A 25,547-nucleotide genomic window follows, 5' to 3' on the forward strand; every position below is an offset into this window, starting at 1 on the left:
TTATTTTTTTATTATGTATAGTTGTGTGTAGTTGACACACTGATTAACGTGTCAGTTTCTGCGGTGTAGCAAAGCGACTCAGTCATAAATATATATACACATTCTTTTTCTTATCTTCCATCATGATCTATCCATTTTTAGTTATTTTGAATCATTTTGTTTTAGGTATGCCTCCTGTGACAGCATAGCACTAAGCTTTACTTTGTGTGCTAATCTGAAAATCTTTTTCCAATAGGTGAATTAAACCTAATTACATTTAATGATATCAGGGCTGTTTGTTTTCAGATCTGTCATTTTATGTCGTATTTACTTTCTGTATTTGTCATAATTATTGGTTCCTTCACAACGTATTATTTTGGGTACTTTAAAAACACATGTATGAGGAGTTCCCACTGTGGTTCAGTGAGTTAAGAACCTGACATATCCTACAGGGAACTATATCTAGTCACTTGTGATGGAGCATGACAGAGGATAATGTGAGAAAAAAGAATGAATATATTTATGTATTACTGGGTCACTTTGCTGTATAGCAGAAATTGACAGAACATTGTAAATCAACTGTAATAAAATTTTTTTTAAAAAAAGAACCTGACACAGCGTTTGTGAGGATGTGGGTTTGACCCCTGGCCTCTCTCTGTGGGTTATGGATCCAGCATTGCTGAAAGCTGTGGTGTAGGTTGCAGATGTGGCTAGGATCCCGTGTTGCTGTGGCTGTGCTATAGGCTTGCAGCTGCAGCTCCAACTCACCCCCTAGCCTGGGAACTTCCATATGCCCTAGGTGCGGCCCTAAAAATAAAAATAAAAAGTAAAAAAAATGCAAGTGTGAATATTTAGCAAAATATATATTTTTATTTTGGTGATTTCCTTTATACTAACATATTTATATAAAGCCCTTAGTCCTCTTTTTATCTTCTTACTATTTTATTTTATTTTATTTTTTTGTCTTTTTGTCATTTTTTGTGCCACTCCCACGGCATATGGCGGCTCCCAGGCTAGGGGTTGAATTGGAGCTGTAGCTCCCGGCCTACACCAGAGCCACAGCAACGCAGGATCCGAGCTGTGTCTGCAAACCACACCACAGCTCATGGCAATGCTGGATCCTTAACCCACTGAGCAAGGCCAGGGATCGAACCTGCAACCTCATGGTTCCTAGTCGGATTCGTTAGCCACTGCGCCATGACAGGAACTCCCCTCTAAATGAAGGCTTGTGGCAACACCCTATGTTGTCAGATGATGCTTAGCATTTTTTAGCAATAAAGAATTTTATTTATTTTATTTATGCTAGACTACAGTTGATTTACAGTGTTGTGTCAATTTCTGCTGTACAGCATACAGACCCAGATATATATATATATACGTGTATATATATGTATATATACTATATATGTGTATATATACTATATATGTGTATATATATAGTATATACACTATATATACGTATAGTATGTAAATGTCTTTATATAGGAGATAAAGAATAGTATGTAAAGACATTTGGCAAAGACTTTACATGTGAAGACACTTACATACTATTATCTCCATCTTCATTTTAGATTTCGATATAAACAATTCTCAGTAACAGTCATACCAGCCCTTTTGCCAAAGATTCCCAGTGATCACCTGGTTGGATGAAACTTGTCCTCCCATTAGATTTTTTTTTTTGGCTGCAATGTGCAGCGGCTTGATGTGGGAGGTCTGTTCCCAGACCAGGGATGGAACCTTGGCGGTGGCAGTGAAAGTGCCAAATTCTAACCACTAGACCACCAGGGAACTCCTCTATTAGATTTTTGAGGACAGGCTCCTGAGTAAAATATTCCTGAGTTCTTAAATATTTAATACTGTGTTTTCAGTCTTGATGCTTAAAAATCACTGTATATACAACGCTTGGCTGGTACTTACCCCCCTTCGGTTTATTGAAATATCACTTCATTCTTGTTTTGCTTTGTGTGTTGCTATTAAGAAATCTAATAACAACCTGATTTTCTTTCCTTATACCCGATTTAATTTTTAACCCAGAAGCCCAGAGAATGTTTTCTTTTTCTTTAAAATATAATTCTACTGGGATGTAGCTCAGAGTTGGCTGTTCCAGGATAGTCTCCCCAGAAACATGGGTGGGGCTTTCCATATATAGCTTAAGTTTCTTTTAGTTCTAGAAGCTTTTATTAGAGTGTACCTATAAATATCAATTCTGTCCCATTTATTTCTATTTCCTTCTTCAGGGACTCCTACTGAAGATAAAATTGGTTTATCCTTGTCTTCTATGCTTATCCTTCTTACCTCTTCATTTCATTTTTGTTTTCTTAAATGCTGTAGATTTCTTCCTCTATACCCTTTGTTATTCTCTCTGTGTCTATTAGCCCTTGGACACTTTTCAGTTGGTCTTAATTTCTAAGTTATGTCTTTTTTTGGTAAGTGCTATTTCACTTCTTCCTGTTATATGTCCATTTGTATTTCAAGTTTTTGTACTTATTTATGTTGTACTGTAATATTAGCAATTGTCTTTTAATTGTATTTAATTAATATTGGAGTGATTTTTATTTTTAAAATTTATTTTTATTTTTTTGGCCATGCCTATGGCATGTGGAAGTTCCCCAGCCAGGGACTGAACCCATGCCACAACAGTAACTGAGCCACAGCAGTGACAATGCTGGATCCTTAACCTGCTGAGCCACCAGGGGACTCCTGGCATGCTTTTTCATTTTTATAGGTTTTTAATGTGGTGACCTTTTGACAGATAATAGAGTTATAGCCTCTCTTCTGGCATCTGCCCTCCTTGTGGCTGAAGTCGGTGTGGGGGGCTTGCTGTAGGCTTCTGATGGGAGGGGCTGACGCCTGCCCCCTGGTAGGTGGAGCTGATTCTAATCCCTCTGGTGGGTGGGGCTTAGTCTCTGGATGGGAGGAGAGGCAGCTGTGTGCCTGAGGGGTCTTTAGTAGCCTGTTTACTGAGGGGTGGGCTGTGATCCCACCTGGGTTGTTGTTTGCCCCGGGACTTCTGAGGCTGACTAATGGGTGGGGCCAGGTTTTCCCAAAATGGCCCCCTCCAGAGAAAGGCAGCTGCTGAATATTCCCGAGAGCTTTGCTTTCAATGTCCGTCCCTCACAACAAGCCACATTCACCCCTGTTTTTCTAGGATGTCCTCCAAGAACTGCAGTCAGATTTGACCCAGATTCCTATGGAGACCTCACTCTGCCCTGGGACCCAGTGCACCTGAAAGTCTGTGTGCGCCTTTTAAGAATGGGGTCTCCATTTCCCCCAGACCCGTGCAGCTCCTGCGCACAAGCCCCACTGGCCTTCAATGCCAGATGCTCTGGGGCTCTTTCTCCCAGGGCCAGATCCCCACACATGAGAGTTTGATGTGGGGCTGGGAACTCTCACTCCTGTAGGTGCGTCTCTGTGAACCAGTTAGTTTCCAGTCTGTGGGGCTTCCCACCCAGGAGGTATGGGGTTGTTTATATCGCGAAATCGCTCCTCCTACCTCTTGATGTGGCTTCCTCTTTTTCTTCTGGAGTAGGATATCTTTTTTAACGTTTCCGGTACATTTAGGTGAAGAGTGCTCAGCCTTTAGTTGTGAATTGTGTTGTTTTTAGGAGAGAAGTTGAGCTCCAGTCCTTCTATTCCGCCATCTTAATCCCATCTCAAGCTGGCAAAAGAGCTTTCTGCGCTTAAAGATGGTGTTTCCAACAGCAAATGGGGTGAGGCTGCAAAACCGGTCCTTGCTCTCTCAGCTCATTCAATCAGTCCAGCACCGTTTCAGGTGGCGCTTTGATATCATTTGGCCTCGAAGGCCATAAGCTTGCTGATTACGTACTGCATCACTGCAGTGGGTTCCTGGACTTGACACCCTGACACCCTATACATTCCTCTTTATATTCTTTTCCATTATGATTTATCTCAGGATATTCACTATAGGTCCCTGACCTTGTTATTAATTCCTTACATATGTAATAGTCCGCACCTACTAACCCCAAACTCCCAGTCCCTCACCTCACCCTCTTGGCAACCACAAGTCTGTTCTCTGACAGGTGAGTTTGTTTCTGTTTTGTCAATAGGTTCATTTGTGTCACATTTTAGATTCCACATAAGTGATATCACGTGGTATTTGTCTTTCTCTTTCTGACTTCTTTTTATAATAATCTCTAGTTGCATCCATGTTGCTATGAATATCATTTCACTCTTTTTTATGGCTGAGTAGAATTCCATTATATATATACATACACACACATATACCATATTTTCTTAACCCAGTCATCTGCTGATGGACATTTAGGTTGTTCCCATGTCTTGGCTATTGTGAATAATGCTGCTGTGAACAGAGATGTGTATGTATCTTTTTGAATTATAGTTTTGTTCAGATGTATGGCCTGGAGTGGGATTCCTGGATCATATGCTAACTCTTTTTCATAGTGGCTGTACCAACTTACATTCCTGCCATTTGTTGGAATGATTAAAAAAAATCTTTTCTTTTGTTTATTTTTTGGGGGAGCATTTTCACTAGCTAGGATATTTTACTACTGATTTTCTGTTTTCTTCTCCTAGAAACGTTGTAGATATATTGAGTGTCCTTTTTCCGTCCATGATAAAATAAATCTGTAAAGTTTTCCTAAACCAGCAATAACAGGTGATCTTACTGGAGTGAGCCATGGAGGGATTTCTTATTTGATTTCTTTATTCAAAGGTACTCTCTCTCTTTTTTTAATAGCCAGCCCACCATGGTGGTGCCTGAGGCAGGGCCGGGGCCACTGCATACCAGCCACCCTCCCTGCCCACAGCCTGTGCACCCAAAGGCACTGTCTTCTTTCGGTGTTGGGTAATCTTTCTTTTTATCTTTTCTAGGGCCATACCCATGGCATATGAGGTTCCCAGGCTAGGGGTCGAATGGGAGCTGTAGATGCTGGCCTACACCAGAGCCACAGCAACGCCAGATCTGAGCTGTGTCTGCAACCTACACCACAGCGTGCGGCAACGCCAGATCCTTAACCCACTGAGCAAGGCCAGGTATCGAACCCGCAACCTCATGGTTCCTAGTCGGATTCGTTAACCACTGAGCCATGACAGGAACTCCGTGTTGGGTAATCTTACAGGGACCGTGGAGCTTGTCTTACAGGTGCTGTCCTTGTTAGGTCCTTAGGTTTCTGGAAGCTTATCTTAGCCTGATGTTTGAAAGTGCTCCTCACTCTAAGGAGTATCTAGAAATCGAGAGCAACTTACTGTAACGTGTTTGTATGCTGGGTAAATTTATATTTAAGCTTAGATTTAAAACTTGCTACCTTCCTCTTCTAGCTCCTAATCCAGCAGTTGCCTGTGTTTTGCAATGGTCCACTTCCTGACCCTGGATCCCAACCAAGCTACCCCGTGGGAGGGCTGAGTCTGTCCAGCTGGTTCCCTGTGGCCAGGAAATAAATGCAAGACATTATGTCCCAGATGAAATGCCATTTTTAAAACTGGGAAAGTTCATACAAATCAGGTTATTGAGGTATCTGGGGGCTAATGGGAGCCAGGGAGCCAGGATGCAGAGCAAAAGTGAAGGAGGGGGTAGGTCAGGAACCTAAAGGTAATCTGGATGAATTTTCCTTGTAAGATGATGACTCCCACTATATATATGTGTTTGTATTTAGAGAGGGAGACTCTTAGTTCTTACCAGTCTTAGGCCACCTGCCCTTTAGGCTGCAATTGTTAGATCCTGACCTCCTCAGTCCAGGCCAAACCCCATCCCTGAAGGGGAGCAGCTTCTTTGTCCCCAGGATCCTGCCCTGAGCTGTTGGGCATCACAATAATTTTAAAAATTGGAGTTCCCGTCATGGCACAGTGGTTAACGAATCCAACTAGGAACCATGAGGTTGCGGGTTCGGTCCCTGCCCTTGCTCAGTGGGTTAACGATCCGGCGTTGCCGTGAGCTGTGGTGTAGGTTGCAGACGCGGCTCGGATCCCGAGTTGCTGTGGCTCTGGTGTAGGCCGGCGGCTACAGCTCCAATTCGATCACTAGCCTGGGAACCTCCATATGCCGCGAGAGTGGCCCAAAGAAATAGCAAAAAAAAAAAAGACAAAAAAAATTATTTATTATTATTCATGCCATTGTGTGTGTGTGTGTGTGTTTGTGTGTATGTGTGCGTGTGTATGTACATATACACTTTTATCCATTCATCTACTGATGAGCACAGATTACTTCTATACCTTGGCTATTGTGAATAATGCTGCAATGAACATGGGAGTTCAGATAGCGCTTTGAGATAGTGATTTCATTTCACTTGGATATACAGAAGTGGAATTGCTGGATCATATGGTAGTTCTATCTGTAATTTTTTTTTTCTTTTTTTCTTTTTAGGGCTGCACCTGTGGCATATGGAAATTCCCAGGCTAGGGGTCAAATTAGAGCTGCAGCTGCCAGCCTCCACTGCAGTCACAGGCAACACAGGATCTGAGCTCTGTCTGCAACCTACACCACAGCTCACGGCAATGCCGTATCCTTAAACCACTGAGTGAAGCCTGTTGCTGTCCATTGGCCAGCTGTTCCAATAGCCAACCGTTCCAAAGATTAAATCCTTGGCATTGCCGTGAGCCGTGGTGTAGGTTGCAGACATGGCTCGGATCCTGTGTTGCTGTGGCTGTGGTGTAGGCCAGCGACTACAGCTCCGATTGGACCACTAGCCTGGGAACCTCCATATGCCGAGGGAGTGGCCCTAGAAATGGCAAAAAAAAAAAAAAAAAAAAAAAAAAAAAAAAAAAAAAAAAAGAGATAGCGAGAGATTTCCACATTTCCGAGCGTAGCCTTTAGTCCCAAATATGTCTTTCTTCCCCTCTCCCAACAACTGTTTGCCCCCAGCCATGAAAAAGGTGATAAAAATGTAAGAAAACCAATGCAAAAATTTATATTTTATTTGAATTCAAAAAATTTAAAATTGCTTTCAAATTCAGGAAAGTACCATAGTGCAGGGCCCCAGGGGGAAGCCTCATATACAGAGACAGATAAATTAAATGTATATACTGCAGACAAGCCAAGAAGGTGTGTAGATTACATATTTACAGCACTTGATGTTTTCTGAAAACCATATTTATACATTTTATTACATTTACAAAAAAAGGCTTCCACTACCGTTTACCTACAATAATGAAAAAAAATTGTACACCTTTTTTTTCTTTCTTTTTTTTGGTACTGTACAAACTTTGTATAATAAAAATATATCTCTGTACAAAAGATTTTTTTTTTAATTTTTGTTTTACTTTTTTTTTTTTTCTTCATGGGATGGCGGTGGGTACATGGTATGGATGGTGGGTGAAGGGCCTAGTCTGCCCTGGTTGCTTCCAAGCCTCTGGAGGTGGCACGAAAATGCCAGAGGTGGGGAAGGGTAACGCACAGCAGAGTGCTCCTCGGTCATCTCCTGGGACTTCACAATGGGACACGGGGAGGGACACAGGTGACAGGGCTGGAGGAGGCGTCTACTGGGTGGTCTCAGAGGAGTGTAATAAGGGGGTGGGGGCAGCCGAAGAGCATCCTGCATTTGCTTCCGGAGAGAGAGAGAGAGAGATGAGCATGAGAGTGGGTTCGTCTGGACTGGTCCTCTCCCGCCAAGCCCAGCGATGCTGGGACCCAGAGTGGGTGTGTGTGGCTGGGCTCCTGCCATGGCCAGTCCCAGGTGCGTCTGCTGGAAAGGGACACCTCTTGCTGGAGCCCATCTTCACGTGAGTCACATCTCATGGTTCCAACTTGGAATCTGCTTACAAACCAGGTGTCCCTGCAACTCCACTCCGTACGTCTCTCTGTGTCATTTTAACACGTGATCTGAAGCCAGCATGTCAGACACGCACAGGGGCTTCAGCCCCTGGGGACCTTCCCGAGGACGGACAAAGTGGCTCTAAATGCCACCGTTTGATTCCCAAACGCGTTTGCTTGTCAACCAGCGCTTCTGTGAAATTCATCAACCACCCGGGCACGGTGATGAAACGTAACGTAAACCAAAGCTACTTGCAGGGAGCGGGAGAGAATGAGACCCCTTTCCTCCACTCTTTTGATTCAGGAGCTCCCAGGTCCTGAGTCGGCTCTGTGAGGGGCTGCTGGGAGCCAAGAGGCCAGCACCAGCTCCGGGAAGCCTGGGTTCCTGGGTCCTGGCTCTGACGCTGCCAAGGTGGAGAGAACAGAACCCAGAAGGACACATGGGTCCCCTGCCTGGCCCACCACCCCTGGCCATCATTCTACACAGGGATCTACCTCCTTCGCCTCCTTTTAGACCTGGGTTTCTGGAAGCTGGTGTAGTGGACTCCAGAGTCAGATCCATCTGGGTTTGCAGCCTGACTCCACACTTACTAACTAAAGGCTTATATCTCTTCACCTTTCTGCTTCTCATCCATCCTGAATAGTATTTCCTACATTCTGGGCTTGCTGTAAGGACTAGAAATGATACACGTAACATGTCAGGCAAAGAGAAGAAACAACATACGGTAGCCGGTATTTTTGCACCCTGGAGTAGGCTTGCTGTCCTGTCCCTTCCAGCGCCTCTCTGATGCCTGCAGACTTGGTGGTGTCCCTGGTCTGGGCCACACACTTGCTTCTATTCTCTTCAAGCCAAGACTTGACCTTGGCAAGCTCTTGGCCAGCTTCCTGCCCTTACCTCTCCGGATGCGCCCCACTTTTTCAGTGTTGCCTTCAACCTAAAAGGGCTTTTTAATTCACTGGGTTTAGAACTGAATAAAATTATGGCAGAAAAAAATAATTTCCAAATGATTTCTTAAGACTGGCTCCTGCCCTTGGGGTAATCCTTGCTGCCTGCCTGCAGCTGGGACTGCCCACTTGCGGGTGGCTGGTCTCTGCTGCCATCGCCCTGGGGAAGCGTCCTGCTGACACATCCCCCAGGGCCTGACAAGCGGGACGGGCGTGTTGGTTTCCATGCTGATCTGATCGTGCTTCTTCTTCATGACCTCGTCTCTCAGGGTTTGTGGGGAGCAGAGCATGGGGCATCTTGCACACACATTTCTCTTTTTTAAGCTTCTGTGGTCTCTTCCGTTGAATTCAAACAAAGGAGAGGGGTGTGTGTGTGTGTTCAGGCCCATACACACATGTGCACACCCACAAAATCCTTTGCTAGTTTCAGTCCATAGCATCTGCAGCCCTTCTTCCTCTATGGCCCCCAATCAGGGCAGAGTAGGAGTCCTCTCCAGGGTGGCGGGTGCGGGTGGTGGCAGGGCGAAGGCCCAAGTCCCAGCGGTAGCAGACACGGGCGGAGAGACAGACGAGATGGGCACTGGGCACTGTGCTCAGGGGAGCCTACTTCCTGTCCCCTGGAGAACTGGGACCCGACAGATCACACCCGAGTTTGTAAAACAAGGGAGGCAGCAGGTGGGGGCGGGGAGCAGAAGGCAGGAGGAAAGAGGAAAAGCAGAGAAGGAATGAGGAGAGAGAATGAAAGAAAATTAGTTGCCTTGATCTTTTTTCTCTGTCTCTCTCTCTTTTTTTAATTTTACGGCTGCATCTTCAGCACATGGAAATTTCCAGCCCAGAGACTGAATCCAAGGGGCAGCTGCGACCTACACCACAGCTGCAGCAACACAGGATCCTTTAACCCTCTGTGCTGGGCCTGGAATGGAACCCATGGTCTCCACAGTGACCTGAGCCGCTGCAGCTGGATTCCTAACCCATGGCACCACTGCAGGAACTCCGTTGCCTTGGTTTTACTGTTGGTGTTTTACTCTTCTGAGGGTGGGGGTTAGGTAGGATACACACAGAAGAATATATATTTTCCCGACGTCATTGTCTTCCCCAGACAGGGCCAACTTACCCGTGAGCCACAGGAGACCTAGTGCCTGGGGCTGCTATACTTTTAGGGGACCAAGAAAATGTTTTTAATTTCTTCCAAAATCAGAAAGAAAGAAAATGAATACACTAATAATGGCCATGTGGAGTTCCCTGGTGGCTCTGCAGGTTAAGGATCAGGTTACTGCTGTGGTGAGGGTTCTATCCCTGGCCTCGTAACTTCCACATGCTAGAAGAGTGCCCCCCACCTGCCACTGGCCATGCAATAAATCTAGCCTGGGTTATCTTCATCGTTATAACAACACAGTATCATATTAAATATTTTCTTAAACAGAGGAAGGGATCCGTGAAAGTCATGACCCAGCCCTGCCCCTTGCCCCCAATTCAGTGACCCTATAAGGCCTTGATGACTTCCCTGTGTGGGGTTTATTTTCATTTCAGCTGTTCTTGTTAGGCATCCTTTGAACTTATCACCTTGTCACTCACTGAAAACGTGCATGTGTCTATTCAGAGTAGTCTTTCCAGTGGCCCCTCCCTGAGCCAAGCTCCAGGCAGGCTGGAGATGGAAATGAGCAGAAGGACCAGCCGGAGAGCTGTGGGCTGGGGGCATATGCTCCCAGGCCCTGGATGCTGGCGAGAGGCAGCATGAGGAGCGCCAACCCCAAAAGACCCAGAGCTGAAACCTTGGGCCTGCAGGTACCTGGGACCCAGCGGAGCCCCAGATGTGGAGCAGGGGTGGGGGTGGTGGGTAGGTCCCTGGGACGCCCGTGTTTCTTTCCTCTCCTGTCCAATGATTCTGCAACTCAAAGTTCAGAGTCATGACAGATCTCCTGTAAGGCCTGATTTATGTCACCAGAGGGGATTTTACTTTTTTCTTTCTTGCTTTCTAGATACATGAGTAGGAAAAATGTAGGAAAAATGAAAGATGGAGCACACAGGTGAAGGCTCAGAACTAACTTTGACATGTTAAAAGGATCTCACTGGCATAATTCCTCCTCCTTCATTAAATGTTTGTTTTGGATAGATGTAAAAGATACAGAAAAGCTCAATAAATTAATTACTTGGATTCAAGAGTTGCTTTTATATATTCTGAAAATAATTTGTATCTCTTTATGTACAGTTTATCTTAATACCCACAATTTTAAGCTTAGATTTAAGCAAGATAAATGATCTAGCGAAAAGAAGTGGACCCAAAGGGGGAGGGGGGCATCGGGGGCCGCTTGGCGAATCTTAAAGCAGGCTCTGCCTCCCTGACTTGCTGTGTGGTCTGGGCGTTGGGTTGCAGCTGTGAAAATCCTCCCGGCGTTGCTGTGAGGATGAAAGGAAGCAACACACGCGAGGGGCTGGGCAGCCAGTGCTTGGCAGAGATTTTAAAAGCCCCCTCACTCTTCTGACTCGCCTGGCATTCATGGGTCTGGCCATTCTGGTCAGCCCAGCCCTTGCATCCTCGTCCACACAGCCTGCTCCCTCCAGGACTATCCATCATATGCGCTGTCACAGACAGGGGCATGGAAGGAGAGCTGTCACCAGCTTTAGGGTTTGGCTGGTGACCCCCTTGCCCTAATGGAAGCCCACCTCTCTGGGGACTACTCTCCCCAGAGCCCTGGGGGCTGGGCTCCGCAAGGTCAGGGAGACACCAGAAGGAGGGCACCTGCCTTCTCCAGAAGGTGGGATGGCTCAGGTCTCTGAGAGATCACACCTTGCACACCTTGCAGCTTGCACACCTTGTGGGGACAATTCCTGCAGGTCCCCAACCCCCAGAGGAAGGGCTACCTATGAAGAAGGACACAAGGCGATGGCTTCTATACGTGTCAGCTCCTCCCAGCAGGCCTATGTGTACGTGTGAGACACAGTGTCCCAGGGACACTTGAAAGCCTCTGCACATGTGTGTCCACCACCCTATCTGTGTAATGGGGGCCCTCCTATCTAGCCCAATGCCACGGACTGTGTCGGACTATCCATTACGGTCTAGGTGATGGTTAATTTTATATGTCAACCTGCCTACCTCTGGTGCCCAGTTGTTTGGTCAAACACATCTAGATGTTGCGGCAAAGGAATTTTTTGGTGCAATTAACAATTTAAATCAGTAGACTTTTTTTTTTCCTTGTCTTTTTGGGGCCACCCTTGCTGCATATGGAGGTTCCCAGGCTAGGGGTCCAATCGGAGCTGTAGCTGCTGGCCTATGCCACAGCCACAGCAACACAGGATCTGAGCTATGTCTGCGACCTACACCACAGCTCATGGCAACACTGGATCCTTAACCCATTGAGCAAGGCCACAGGTCGAACCTGTGTCCTCATGGGTACCAGTCGGGTTCATTACTGCTGAGCCACGATGGGAACTCCTAAATCAGTAGACTTTGAATAAAGCAGGTTACTCTCCATAATGTAGGTGGGCTGCACCAATTAAGAGAAAGGCCTGAGGGCCCCTCGAGAGGAAGGAATTCTGCCTCCAGACAGCCTCTGGACTCAAGACTACAAGCTCAACTCCTGATGAAATTTCCCGGCCTGCCTTGTGGACCTCAGACGTGCCAGCCCCACAATCATGTGAGGCAATTCCTTAACATAAATCTCTCCCTCTTCCTCTATGTCTCTATATAAGATAAACACATACTCACAACACCTCTCTGCAGAGAGAGTACATATAGACGTGTATGCACATATTGTGTGTGTACACGTATCTCTTTCTCTCTGGAGAGTTCTAACACACCCACGTGGTGTGTTTGCTGAGTCCAGTGGCTGAGAGCACAGTCTCTGGAGCTGCCCGTCTGGGACTGGATTCTGACCCTGTTACTTATTCACTGTGGGATTGGCCAAATGAATTCCTTTTCCTGGGTCTCAGTTTTCCCATCTGTAAAGGGGGTAACGGCAGGCCCCAGCTTGGGTGTAGGGAGGTGCCTGGCTCGGGGGCCGGCACGGGGCAGTCCCAGGCCCACAGTCCCCCTCTCCCTGGCCACATCTGCAGGGCCGTGTGTCTCACCGGCTGCCGGAGGCGGGGCTCTCGGTGGCGGCGGCGAGGGCGGCCAGGCCGGGGGCTATACCGCTGTACACACCGTGCTGACTGTGAACTCCGCCTCGGTGGCCATGATGTCTGTGGGCTGGATGTTGCGGTCATACATCGGGTTCTCAAACGTGGCTCGAACATTCGTGTTCTCGTGGCCGGCGTAGCCATTGAACGGAACTTTGGGTCTTCTCCTGGGAAGGGGAGCGCAGCGTGACCAAGACGGGAAAAGAGGAGACTCGGGGATCTCGGGGCCGGGGGGGGGGGGGGGCGCGGGGAGGGCAAGGAGGCTCTGTCCTCCCTTCAGGAGGTCACAGCCCGCCTGGGTCAGGAAGCCTCTGGGCAGGTCAGGGTCAGGGTCAGGGTCAGGGAGAGACCTTCCTGCCCCCGCCCCGGGGCGCGTCCCTTCCCTGTACCTGTGCTTGTACAGATAGAGCACGAAGCCCGCGATGATGAGCGCGATGAAAGGCACCAGGATCGCGGCTGCCACTGAGCTGCTGTTGGAAGCAAAGTGGCGGCCGATGGACTCGGGGTCTGACTCCAGCAGCCTGAGGTCTGCAAAGTCCGAGAACAGAACCTCAGGTCACAGACACAGTGGCCACTGCCACGAGGGGCGCTGTGGCTTGGGATGCTGCCCAGAGCCCACCCCTGCCTTCCACCCGACCCCCCACCCCAGGGACCTCCTCCTGGAGGAAGGTCCCACAAGGGCAGGTCAGGCCTGGGGAAGCCAGTCTGCGGGGGATCTGGAAACTGCATCGCAGAATAAAATCTTAAAAGAGTGCAGCCTTCTAGAAGTTTCCAAACTTCTTTTGGCCATGGAAGTCTTTTATCACATGAAGCCTTCCAAGGAAGCCAAACTAGAAAACAGAGGAAGGTGTTCTGCTCTGGGGTGTGGGAGAGGCGGTGGAGGGGATGCTGAAGTTTCTGCCCTGGAGGGTCTCCCTCCTCCTCCTCCCCGCCCCTCCCGCACTCACTGGGAGGGCTCTGAAGACCCCAGTGGGAACCACTGCCCCTGTGAAGTGCCCCACTGAGCTCAGGGGCTGAGGCCACCAGACGGGAGAGGGGACGGGTCTGCCCAGGGGGGTGAGGGGTCAGCCGTGAAGCCAAAACAAGAACCTGGTCTCCTGAGGTTTCTGCAGTGTGTAAGACTGAGGGGCCAGAGGAACTGCCTTCCAGTATGTGTGGAAGAGAGCAAACCCTCACTCCCAGCAGCTCAAGAGGACAGAGCAGGGAACAACTCCAGGGGACAAGCAGGGCAGAGTGGGAACCACAGGGAAGCAGATTTCCGCTTAAGGCAAGGAGAAGCTTTCAGAAGGTCAGATCTTTGAGAAAATGCAATGCACTGCCTGGGCAGGTGGGGTGGGGTGGGTGGGTGAGGGGCACCCCAGGGGGACTGGTGGCATCAGGACCTCAGGCCCATAGAGCTGGGCCTGCCTCCTATCTCCCCCTGCACTGCTTCTGAGAAGCCAGGACCCCTCCCCCCATCAGGGGCTCTGGGTCAAGGTCAATATCTGGAGTGAGGATGCCTGACACCGATGCCGTGGGATGTGCAGGGTAGCGATGCTGGGGAAGAGCTAGGGAAGGAGCCTCCTTGGTGCTTGGCTTTCTCATCTGTAAAATGACAGCAATACGAGCCTTCTGGGACTGAGTAAAGACTCCTACAGGAGCCCCATGTCTTAATGCTCAGGGCTCTGGGGCCAGATAGAGTTGTGGGGGTGCAATGGAGACCCAGTGTCCCTTAAGCTGGGGGCTCTTAACTCAGGGCCGAGCATGAAGCTGTTAGGCAAAGCCTGAACATGTCCTGCACTGTGTTTCCGGGGAGATGTTCCCCGGCTTTGAGCAGGATCTCAAAGGTTCCTTGGTCCAAAAGAGGCTAAGAACCCCTGCCTTGGGCTGTGGAACTTCACCAGCCCCTGACCCCTCCATTCCATCCTAGAAGTGTCTCCGCCACCCACATGAGCTCACATTCCAGGGCCAAGAGCTAGTTACCAAGTCTTTGAAAGCCGAACTGCCCGAAGCCTTGGCCCTTGACGGAGCCCTGGTAGATGAAGGTGCCTCCGGAGGACTCTGAGGAGACCTGAGATGATGGGAGCAGAGAGCGTAAGACAGCTGGTGTGCCAGAAACAGTCGGAAGTCCTGCCAGCCAGGTACACACTGCCAAACTCGCTGGTGTCACTGGCCCGCTCATCACCCCCACGACGCAGACTCCCTGCCACACCCAGGCAAGGGTGGCGCTCCATGGATGTGCTGGGGCGGGGGCTCCAACTGCTTGCTGGAGGTAGGGAGACATTTTTATTTTCTACTGGTCAAATCCCTTCATCTGTCTGTGCCTCAGCTTCTCATTTATAAAATGGGAACAACGACCATACCCAGGTCCTAGGGCTGCTGTAAAGATTCACACGAGTGAATATAGATAAAGCACCCAGAACACGTCCTTCACCCTGGATAAGTGTTAGCTGTTGCCAACGTGAGGAAAACCTGAGTTTGAAAGCACCGCGCAAGAAGCCAAGCCATGATGAAACTGGACTTGGAAGATTGAATGTACTCATCCCAGTTCCAATAGCTATTAATTTGGGAGGTGGCTAAGGAGCCATACGTCCTCCCCGCTCCCCCTGCCCTTGCCTGTGTGATGCGCAGGTGCCAGCCAGACATTGTGGGCTGGGACTACACAGCTGAGGGCGATCTTTGAGGATGCTTGGGCTGCTGGGGTCCCTTCCAGTGCCCACTGTCCATGGTGCTGACCCCCCTTCCCATCCACCCCCACCTCCCCAACACACCCTGGGTGACACAGAAGTGGGCCCAGAGGTTGGCTGTCATTCCAGGCAGTTGCTCCTGCTGTTTCTGGCTCCTTGGAGCTCCGTTTGCACCTCGCCCCTGCCCTGCCCTGCCCTCCAGCTCCAGCTCCCAGCTTTGACCCTGTTCCCCCGCCTCTGGCCACCCTCCCAGTATGGGGGAGATTACTGTCCTGGCACAGCTTCTGGACTACTATTGATGGCAGCCAGGACTGGGCTACCCAAGAGAATCCACCGAATATTCTGGAGAAGCCCAAGGGTCTAACCACAGTGCCACCCCGGAGAAGCCACCTGCTTCTGCTTATGTGTTTATAAGCAGATTCACTAAACCCACAGTCCTCTGCCACGTGGTCCTGTCCATGAGGACACACCCTGACTCCTCTGCTCTCTGCTCCTCTGGCCACAGGACCCCTTCCTCCTTCCAACCACCCCCCGCCGACCCCCCACTTCTTCTAGCTTCAACAACCCAGGACAGGGAAGCTGAGGATGGGACAGGTGACTGCTCTACTCCTCCATCTGGGAACTTGGAAGGTATGGGCAGAGGAGCGTCTCTGCAGACCCAGATCCCACTTCAAGAATGCCCTTGCACATAACAAGGCTTTCCCACAAGGGGATGTATGAGAGTGGTCTCTTTTCCCCCAGGTCCTGGTGTCTTGTGAGCTGTGCTAAGTTGCCCTCAACCTGAATCCTCAAATGAGAGATGTGCAGTGTTCATCTGGGACTCACCACCTTCTCCCAGCTCTCACCACCACACCGTGACCTTCAACTTGCTTGAATTTACTCTTGTTGACCTCAACTCCTTGCTTTCTGCTCCAACATCAGCACCTCCTTCCTCTCGCTCAGGTGTACTGATCTCTGGGCTCTCAGCCTCCTGGCCCTTTTCATCTTTTTCTGTGGTCACGTCACCAGCAGATGAGGACTCCCTTGCACCCAGTCCTGGCCCCACAGAAAACCTCCTCCCACCTTCCATGTTGATCCTGAGAGTTTCCACCACTTCTCTCCTCCCCTCCCCTGCCAGTGATCTGGGCCTCAGGGACGGGGCGAGGGCACAGGGAGGTCGAGGACTGAGTGGGGTTGTGCTGAACTTACATGCCCATCTAAGGCCCAGCGATCATCTTTGAACTTATTCACAAAGATCTCCACAGGCCCTGTAATCTGGTAAACTTGGAGGAGAAGATGGAAATCTTCTTTCTTGTAGATTCCTGGGCAGAGAAAGTTCAGAGAGAACACTTGAAAGATCCAGGAAAATTTCTAGACCCAAATTTGTGGGTATGTGGGTGTGAGTGAGTGGAATTTCACAGGCAGATGTTGATATCAGTGTCCGTGTGTAACTGGAATTAGGGGAGCGTAGTGTGGCCTGTGTGTTTGTGGAGGCGGAATGCGAGGACATGCAAGAATGGGCACATGTGTGCCAATAAACAACAGGATTACTGGCCCGTGGTTGTGTTCCCGTTTACACACATATGTGTGAGAATGAAGTGAATGAGATTTTGTACGTGTTAAGGGGTCGGTTAGTGAATGGGTGTGCTTACAATTCAGTGCATGCAGGAATGCATGAGGATATATATACAAGAGTGTGCAGATGTGTTTAGGACTATGTCTTAGAGCAGCTGTGTGAGTAGGAGTGTTGGTTGTGTTTGTGTGTGTCTGTGTGAGTGGCTGTGACTGCACGTGGGGTTGTGTATTCACATGTACAGTCATTTACTCGTGCATCCATCAATCTCTTCATCTACATAATAAACACTTTCTAAGATATTTAGTTTTTCTGATTATAGAAAATGTGAAAACTGGGGAGATTTTTGGAAAATGCAGAGATGCATAGAGAAAGACAATTCACTCCTGATCTTATTTCGGAGAAATAACCACTGTTAACATTTTGGTGTAATTACTCCCAATTTTCTTTCTTATGAATATCGCTTTTTCCTTTAAAAACTGGAGTCACATTTTAAATGTATTATAGTGGGTGTATTTCCTCCCCAATTGGCATAATATTTTATTCAGCAGACATACTATAATTAATATATCCATTTCTTTTGAGACAATTTCCCATTCCTAGTTTTTATGTAAGACAAATAGCCCTGTAATGTGAACATTCTTTATTCATAAATGTTTGATCCCCTCTATAACTGCTTCTAATAGTTACACTTCTCTAAGAAGTGTAATTAATGGGTCTGATCATTTTCATGTCTCTTGATACAAACTGCCATATTATTTTCTAGAACTATACTATATTTATACTCTGACCAGCACTGCATCAGTATCCTGAACTAGCACAAAAGTTTATCACTTCAAAAATATTTTAGTGGGATAAAGGGAAAGTGACATTTTGTGTTGACTTTTTTTTGGGATTACTGCTAAAAAATACTTTTCTATTTGTTTATTACAAACCCTGTACTTTGGCTTCTGGGAGTTCTTTGCCTCTATTTTTGGTTTAGATTTTAGGGATCTCTGTCTCTTTTTTATTTGTAAGAGTTCCTTGTATGTTCAATATTAATATTTGTCATCTATTTCCCTCCAATCTGTGGCACTTTTCTCATGTAAACCAAAGTGAATAGACACTTCTCCCCCCGCCTAGCGGACGAGTCTGAGCCCTGCATGATGACAGCGGACTTGTTCTTGAGAAGAACCTGTGCTGGTCACCCTTACCATCTGCAGGCCTTCCCCGAGGTGGCCAGTTCCTTACCCGCCAAGTGTAGCTCCACACCACTGTGGTCAATCATGGTGGCATTGACCTTGCTGTTGATGGCCTGGAAGCCAGTCACGCGGAGCATGGCTGGCTGCTTCTTCCCCTGGTACTCATAGGCCCCTTTCCATAGGGAATTCTTGGCAAAAACATCCCCAGGAACTAGAGGAATGGAGAAGCAGATGTGAGAGGGACTTTCATGTGTACTGACAGAATGGAGGCCACCTGATCCAGTTCACTCTCTGAGATGGTTTTTCCACAGCATCTAACACATGGGGCGCTCTGACCCCCTTGTGGTGCTCTGTGTCTTGGAGTGGATGGGTGGAGGCAGGGGGAGAAAGTGGGTAAAGAAAAAAGAAAAGACGAATGTGAGAGAGGCAGAGGGGAAGGGCTAAGGAGTTGAAAAGATGGAGAAAGGGGAAAAGAGAGAAAACCAAGGTCACTGTCAAGTGGTAGATGGGAACGTGGACTAATGAAGTCTGGCAGATCGGACTTCTCATCCTGGCTGTCACGTAATAGTTATTTGATCACGTGTAAGAGCCTCCACTTCCTCACCTGGGTATGTCACACCTGCAGTTCTGTAAATAGGGGCCATCCTACTTATCTCATCAGTGGTTAAGTGAACGTGTGTCACATGATGTTGGCCACATAAAAGCCTATAATGAATGAGAGCTGCTACAATTGTGACTTATTCTCGCAATACTTTTCTAAGGTGAGTATCATGAATCCTACAAAAGATAAACTGAAGCTCAAGAGGTGAATTTTATTTGTCCAAGGACATAGTTGGTCAGTGACCAAAACGGAACTTGAATTGGGTTTTATGCCAAAGCTCATCTTGTTTTTTGTATAACACATGTGCTAATATGGTAAATAAAAGTATAAGCTTCAAAAATGGATATGATGGTCTAAAATAATTTTGCGTTGGTCAGCCACATCCGTAGTTCTGTGTCCAGTTCTGGACATCACCCTTTTTGAAAAAATTTTTTTTAGTTTAATTTTTTTGGCCCCCCTGCAGCATATGGAAGTTCCCGGGTCAGAGCTGTGACCTACGCTACAGCTGCAACAATGCCAGATCCTTAACCCACTGTGCCAGGCTGGAGATGGAACTGGCATCTCCACATAGACAAGCCGGATCATTAACCCGCCGTACCACAGTGGGAACTGGGACATCACCCTTGGAAAGACATAATACCTGTCTTAAAAATGTAACCATCTCCAGCAAACTCCCCAGGCAGAACCTGGGTCTATGTGTCTGTATGACCACACACTAGCCGGCCCTGTGCCAGGAGGGGTTGTGGTCATCAATGGCTCCAGAGCTTGAAGCTCTGGATGTGTTTCTAGAAGGCCTGGGATCTCTCTTCTGGATGTAGTTTCTGCTTCCTTCAAGCTCACTTCCTCCTGAGGTCTGCCTGGGGTCTGGAGAGGGATGGGGAAATTTGTTTGAGTCTACAGACTGTTTTCATGCCTTTCCACTGAGTGTTCAGAAACCATGTGCATGTTTTTGGGTGACGAGGTGAAAGAAGTGATGCCAGTTTCTTGAGCCAAAGATCTGGACCACACACACCTGAAGCTTGCGTGAGCGGAGGCTCCCGGGCTGTGTTGATGGGTCTCCCACTGGGCCGGACCTCTGCTGGGAAAAGAGAATGGAAGAAATGGGTTCAGCTTCAGGTCTCTACGCTGTTGGAAAAATAATGGCCACCTCTCTGACATCAGGTCCATGGGATCCTTGCTTTGGACTTATCCTCTTAGACTGGGGGGTGGTGGTGGGGAACTACTTTATCTGGGGATGCTATGGACCCCTGTCAGAATAACAAAGAGTGAAAAGGAAATCCATTTATCAATTACAGTCATGGAAATGTGAAAAAAAAATGAGAATAGAGTTATATATGTGATTCTTCATGAGTGCATTAAATAACAGGATGTAGCAGTGGGTTCAGCAACTATCAGAATCTTGAAATAGTCCGGAACATAATATTTCATGATATCAGGAACAACTGCAGTATAATATGGAAATCTCTGCAATTTCTATGGGTGACAGACTCACAGGTAATGTTAACACCACTACAAATTTTTTTTTTTTTTTGGTCTTTTTGTCATTTCTTAGGCTGCTCCCATGGCATATGGAGGTTCCCAGGCTAGGGGTCGAATCGGAGCTGTAGCCGCCGGCCTATGCCACAGCCACAGCAATGTGGGATCTGAGCAACGTCTGCAACCTACACCACAGCTCACGGCAATGCTGGATTGTTAACCCACTGAGCAAGGCCAGGGATCGAACCCACAACCTCATGGTTCCTAGTCGGATTCGTTAACCACTGAGCCATGACGGGAACTCCAACACTACTACAAATTTTGGTCCACATCCTCAATTAAAGAAATGCTAAACTTCAGGAAGAGGTAAAGGGAAATAAAGATGTCTATTAAATAAAGATGTCTAGCACACGGGCCAGCTGAATGTCCCTACCGAGGACGCTTGGCTGAAAAGTGCTGCCCTGAATTCTGCTTTCCTCCCAGAGGCCTGGCACAAAGGAGGTCCTTCCACCAAGTGAAAGTGAACTCCTTGTGCCCAGGTGGGTTTTCAGTGTGGTGCTTCCCTCCCTTGGAATGAGGATATTAAAACCGAGACACCCACCCAGGTGAAGGCATAGGCGAAAGCTTTGGGCCTGAGCCAGACAGGCCAGGCTCAGGTCCCAGCAGTGCTGCTTAGTGACCTCGTGACCTCAGTCAGCCCTGTCTCTGCTCAGAGTCTTGTCTCCTCATTTGAAACATGGAAAAATACTAAAAATCATCTTGCAGGTCTATGCTGAATAAATGAGGTTATGAACATGAAAGTCACAGTCAAGACATATTCCTGTCTTTTCTTCTTTTGCAGAAAAACAACAGATAGATCTGCCTTGTCACCTCCCTTTGGGAGGACACGGAGTTGGGGAACACCCCTTCCAACTCTGAGGCCAGCTTATGTTCGGGTGTACAGAGGGCAGTGGACAAATTTTGCACAGTGATCCATAAAGGCACACTTCTAACAAAATGCCTTTATTGTCTTAGGTTTTATAAGATGAAGCAAAGAGGGAGGAAAGCATTCCATGTGCCAGACACTGTGCCAGGCACTCTGTCCATGTTATTCCCTTTAGTCCTTCTCTCAGAACTGAGGTAGACATTATTTCTTCATTTAATAAAAGAGAAACTTGTTAAGAGGTAAAGGGCTTGCCCAAGGTCTTACAGAAAGGGGTTGAGTTGAGATTCAACTGCATCTAAAGCATTTTGTATTTTTAGACACCAGTACCTATAATAGCATTAAAAAATAAAATACTTAAGAATAACTGTAACCAAGGACGTATAAGACTTGTATGTTGAAAATTACAAACTGTCAAAGAAATTAAAGATCTAAATAAATGGAAAGATATCCCATGTTCATGGATTGCAAAACTTCATATTGTTGAAATGGCAACACTCCCCAAATTGATGTACAGATTCTACACAATCCTTATCAAAATCCAAGCTGTCTGTTTTGCAGAAATTGTCAATCCAGTCCTAAAATTCATGTAGAAATAAAAGGGGCTCAGGATAGCCAAGACAATCTTGAAAAAGAACAAAAAGGAGGACTTATACTTCCCAACTTTAAAACCTTCTCTAAAGCTATAGTAATTAGGATTGTGTGGTAATAGCATAAGGATAGTTATAAATATCAATAGAATAAAACTGAGGATCCAGATATAAGCTCACACACTTATGGCCAAATGCCCTTTGAAAAGGGTGCCAAGACAATCCAATGAGAGAAGAATAGTTATTTCAACAAATGATGCTGAGACAACTGGCTATCCACATGCAACAGCATGAATTTGGACCCCAAAACACTTAGAAGAAAACATAGGCAAAAATCTTTGTGACCTTAGATTAGGCAATGGTTTCTTAGATATAAGAGTAAAAGACCAAGCAAGCCTATAAAATATAGATAAAATGGAGTTCATCAAAATTAAAACTTTTAAGCTTAAAAGGGCACCAACAAGAAAAGGAAAAGATCCAAACTTACCCAACTGCATGCATTATATATATGCAGTTTTTGTATATCAATTATATCTCAGTAAGGCTGTAAAAAATTCCTACCTCTGAAAAAAAAAGAAAAAACTTAACACAGCATAAAATAGACCTTAATTTAGATGATGAATGAAATAAAAAGAAAGTACTGTAAATTAAAAAAAGAAAGTGAAAAGACAACCTACAAAATGGGGTAAATATTGCCAACTTTGATTACTATGGCTTTGTAAAATATAATTTGAAATCAGGAAGTGTGATGCCTCCAGCTTTGTTCTTCTTTCTCAGGGTTGCTTTGGCTACTCAGGGTCTTTTGTGGTTCCATACAAATTTTAGGATTGTTTATCTTAAAAAAAAATCTTAGTTTTAGTAATCTTTCCCTTTTTTTTTTAGTTTATTTCATTTATTTCTGCTCTGCTTTTTTGTTATTTTCTTCATTCTACTAACTCTAGGCTGAGTTTGTACTTTTTCTTCTGGTTCTTGAGATGGAAATTTAGGTTATTTCATGTTTTTCTTTTTTCCTTAATGTAGGCATTTATCACTATAAACACTCCTCTTAGAACTGCTTTTGCTGCATCCTGTAAGTTTAGTATGCTGTTTCCATCTCAAGATATTTTTGATCTCCCCTTTCATTTCTTTTTTGACTTACTGTTTGCTCAGGAGCATGTTGTTTAGTCTCTACACACTTGTGAATTTTGCAATTTTCTTCTTGTAAATGATTTCTAGTTTCAGACCATTGTGGTCAAAAAAGATTCTTGATACAATATCAATCTTTTTAAATTTATTAAGACTGGGAGTTCCTATCATGGCTCAATGGAAATATATCTGACTAGCATCCATGAGGATATAGGTTCGTCCCCTGGCCTTGCTCAGAGCGTTAAGGGTCTGGCATTGCTGTGAGCTGTGGTGTAGGTTACAGATGCAGCTGGGATCTGGTATTGCTGTGGCTGTGGTGTAGGCCAGCGGCTACAGCTCCAATTTGACCCCTATACTGGGAGCTTCCATATGCCGTGGGTGCAGCCCTAAAAAGACAAAATAAAATAAAATAAAATAAAATAAAAATTAAATTTATTAAGACTTGTGTTGTGGTCTAACATATGATCTATCCTGGAGAACATTCCGTGTGCACTTGTAAAGGTGCTCACCATCACTAATCATTAGGAAGATGCAAATCAAAACCACAACAACATACCACCTTATACCTGTTAGGATGGCTATCATGGAAGGGATAAGAGATAACAAATGCTTATGAGGATGTAGAGAAAAGGGGACCTTTGTACACTGTTGGGAATGTGAACTGGTACAGCCAGTATGGAAGACAGTATGAAGTTTCCTCAAGATATTAACAATTGAACTACCAAGGGATCCAGCAATCCGACTTTGTATATCTAAAGGAAATGAAATGACTATCTCGAAGATTTACCTGTACTCCCATTTCACTGCAGCATTATTCACCATAGAGAAACTATGGAAACAAACTTCCCATTGATAGATGAATGGATAAAGAAAATGTGCTGTGTACATACAATGTAATATTATTCAGCCATTTGTGGTAACATAGAGGAATTCAGAGGACATCATGCTAAGTGAAATAAGCCAGAAAGAGAAAGATAAATATCACAGGTTACAACTTATATGTGGAATCTAAAAAGAAAAAAGTCAAACACATAAGAACAGAGAGGAGAATGGTGGTTGCAAGGGGCTTGGGGAGAAGGAAGTAGCTGGAGGCTGGTAAAAGGATAAACTTTCAGTTATAAGATGTATATGTAATAATATGGTAACTATAGTAGATAATACTGCACTGCATAACTTCCATGTTCTCACCAAAAAAAAAAAAAAAAAAAGAGATAAATAGGTGAGGTGATGGATGTGCTAATTTGATGGTAAGAATTCTTTCACAATGTATATCAAATTATCATGTACATTTTAAATATATTTCAATTTATTTGTCAATTATACCTCAATAAAGCTGGATAAAAGAAATCAACAGGATAAAAAAATAGAATTCTTATAACTCAACAATAAAAAGACAAATAGCCCAATTAAAAAATGGGCAAAGGATCTGAATATAGACTTTTCTCCAAGGAAGATACACAAATGGCCAATAACAAATGAAAAGATGCTCACCATCATTAGCCATTAGGGAAATGTAAATGAAAACCACAATGTCATACTACTCCACAGCTACTTAGGATGGCTCTACTTAAAGAGATGGACAATAACAAGTACTGGCAAGCATGGAGAGCAGTGAGACCCCTGGTGCTTCGCTGGTAGGAATGCAAGGTGAATATAAAGGCACTTTGCGGAACAGTTTGACAGTTTCTTACACTGTTAAACGCTGAGTTAGCCTATTTCAAGATATAGATCCGAGAGAATTGAAAACATATATCCATACAAAAAATGTTCAAATTAGCATTATTCATAATGGTCCCAAAGTGGAAACAACTACAATGTTCATCAATGGATAAATGGATCAACCACAGGTGATATACCCATCCGTAGATTATTCAGGCCTTAAAACAGAATGAAATAGTCATAGTGCTACAACATGGATGAAACTTGAAAAAAATTATACTGGGTGAAATAATCCAGTCACAAAAGAACACATGTGATAATATTCCACTAGCCTGAGGTGGTGGAATTGGCAAGTTCATAGAAATAGGAAGTATAATAAAGGTTATTAGAGGCTGGAGGGAAAAGGGAATGGAAAGTTTTTTGTTTTTTTGTTTTTTTTTTTTTCCTTTTTTAGGGCTGCACCTGTGGCATACGGAAGTTCCCAGGCTAGGGGTCGAAGAGGAGCTGCAGCTGCTGGCCTACATCCCAGCCACAGCAATGCGGGATCTGAGCCACATCTATAAACTACACCACAGCTCATGGCAAGGCCGGATCCTTAGCCCATTGAGTGAGGCTAGGGATCGAACCCGAGTCCTCATGGATCCTAGTTGGGTTCGTTACTGATGAGTCATGACGGGAACTCCTAGGAAGTTATTATACAATATGGGTATGAAGTTCTTGTTTGGGATGATGAAAGAGTTCGGAAAATGGGTAGCGATGACAGTTGTATACTATTGTGAATGTACTTAGCTATTCAATTGTACACTTAAAAATGGTTAAAATGGTAAATATTATGTTTTGTATATTTTACCACAATAAAAAGTCAAACCAATATACTCCAAGGAAGAAACCTTATATCACTACCATGGGTGAAACACAAATATTTCTTTCCACAAAAGACATTTACAACAATTCATACAATGAAAACACATTATGAAAGTCTAACTCTGATAAAGGCTCTGAACCTGTA

General features: G+C 45.8%; 1 protein-coding gene across 13 annotated transcripts in view; it reads right to left on the bottom strand.

The window, feature by feature from the left end:
• Positions 1–6,852: 6,852 nt before the first annotated feature.
• The window catches only part of CSMD2 (CUB and Sushi multiple domains 2), a 646,878-nt gene continuing 628,183 nt past the window's right edge, over positions 6,853–25,547 (bottom strand). For 5 of the 13 annotated variants that reach the window (XM_084963750.1, XM_021095859.2, XM_084963756.1 and 2 more), the window contains 7 exons: positions 19,779–19,844; positions 18,215–18,376; positions 16,621–16,733; positions 14,729–14,816; positions 13,156–13,294; positions 12,719–12,933; positions 6,853–9,275 (listed from right to left, as the gene is read on the bottom strand). In XM_084963750.1, coding sequence (XP_084819876.1) covers positions 12,774–12,933; positions 13,156–13,294; positions 14,729–14,816; positions 16,621–16,733; positions 18,215–18,376; positions 19,779–19,844 — 728 coding nt within the window. In that variant the 3' untranslated portion in view covers positions 6,853–9,275; positions 12,719–12,773. The remainder of the gene's footprint in view (positions 9,276–12,718; positions 12,934–13,155; positions 13,295–14,728; positions 14,817–16,620; positions 16,734–18,214; positions 18,377–19,778; positions 19,845–25,547) is intronic. The other 8 variants (XM_084963751.1, XM_084963749.1, XM_084963754.1 and 5 more) reach the window with 4 other exon arrangements.

This window comes from Sus scrofa, chromosome 6, assembly GCF_054392235.1.
Source record: "Sus scrofa isolate SSC_HxYL_T2T_F1_AM1 chromosome 6, Sscrofa_HxYL_maternal_Yorkshire_Landrace_v2.0, whole genome shotgun sequence".
NCBI lineage: Eukaryota > Metazoa > Chordata > Mammalia > Artiodactyla > Suidae > Sus > Sus scrofa.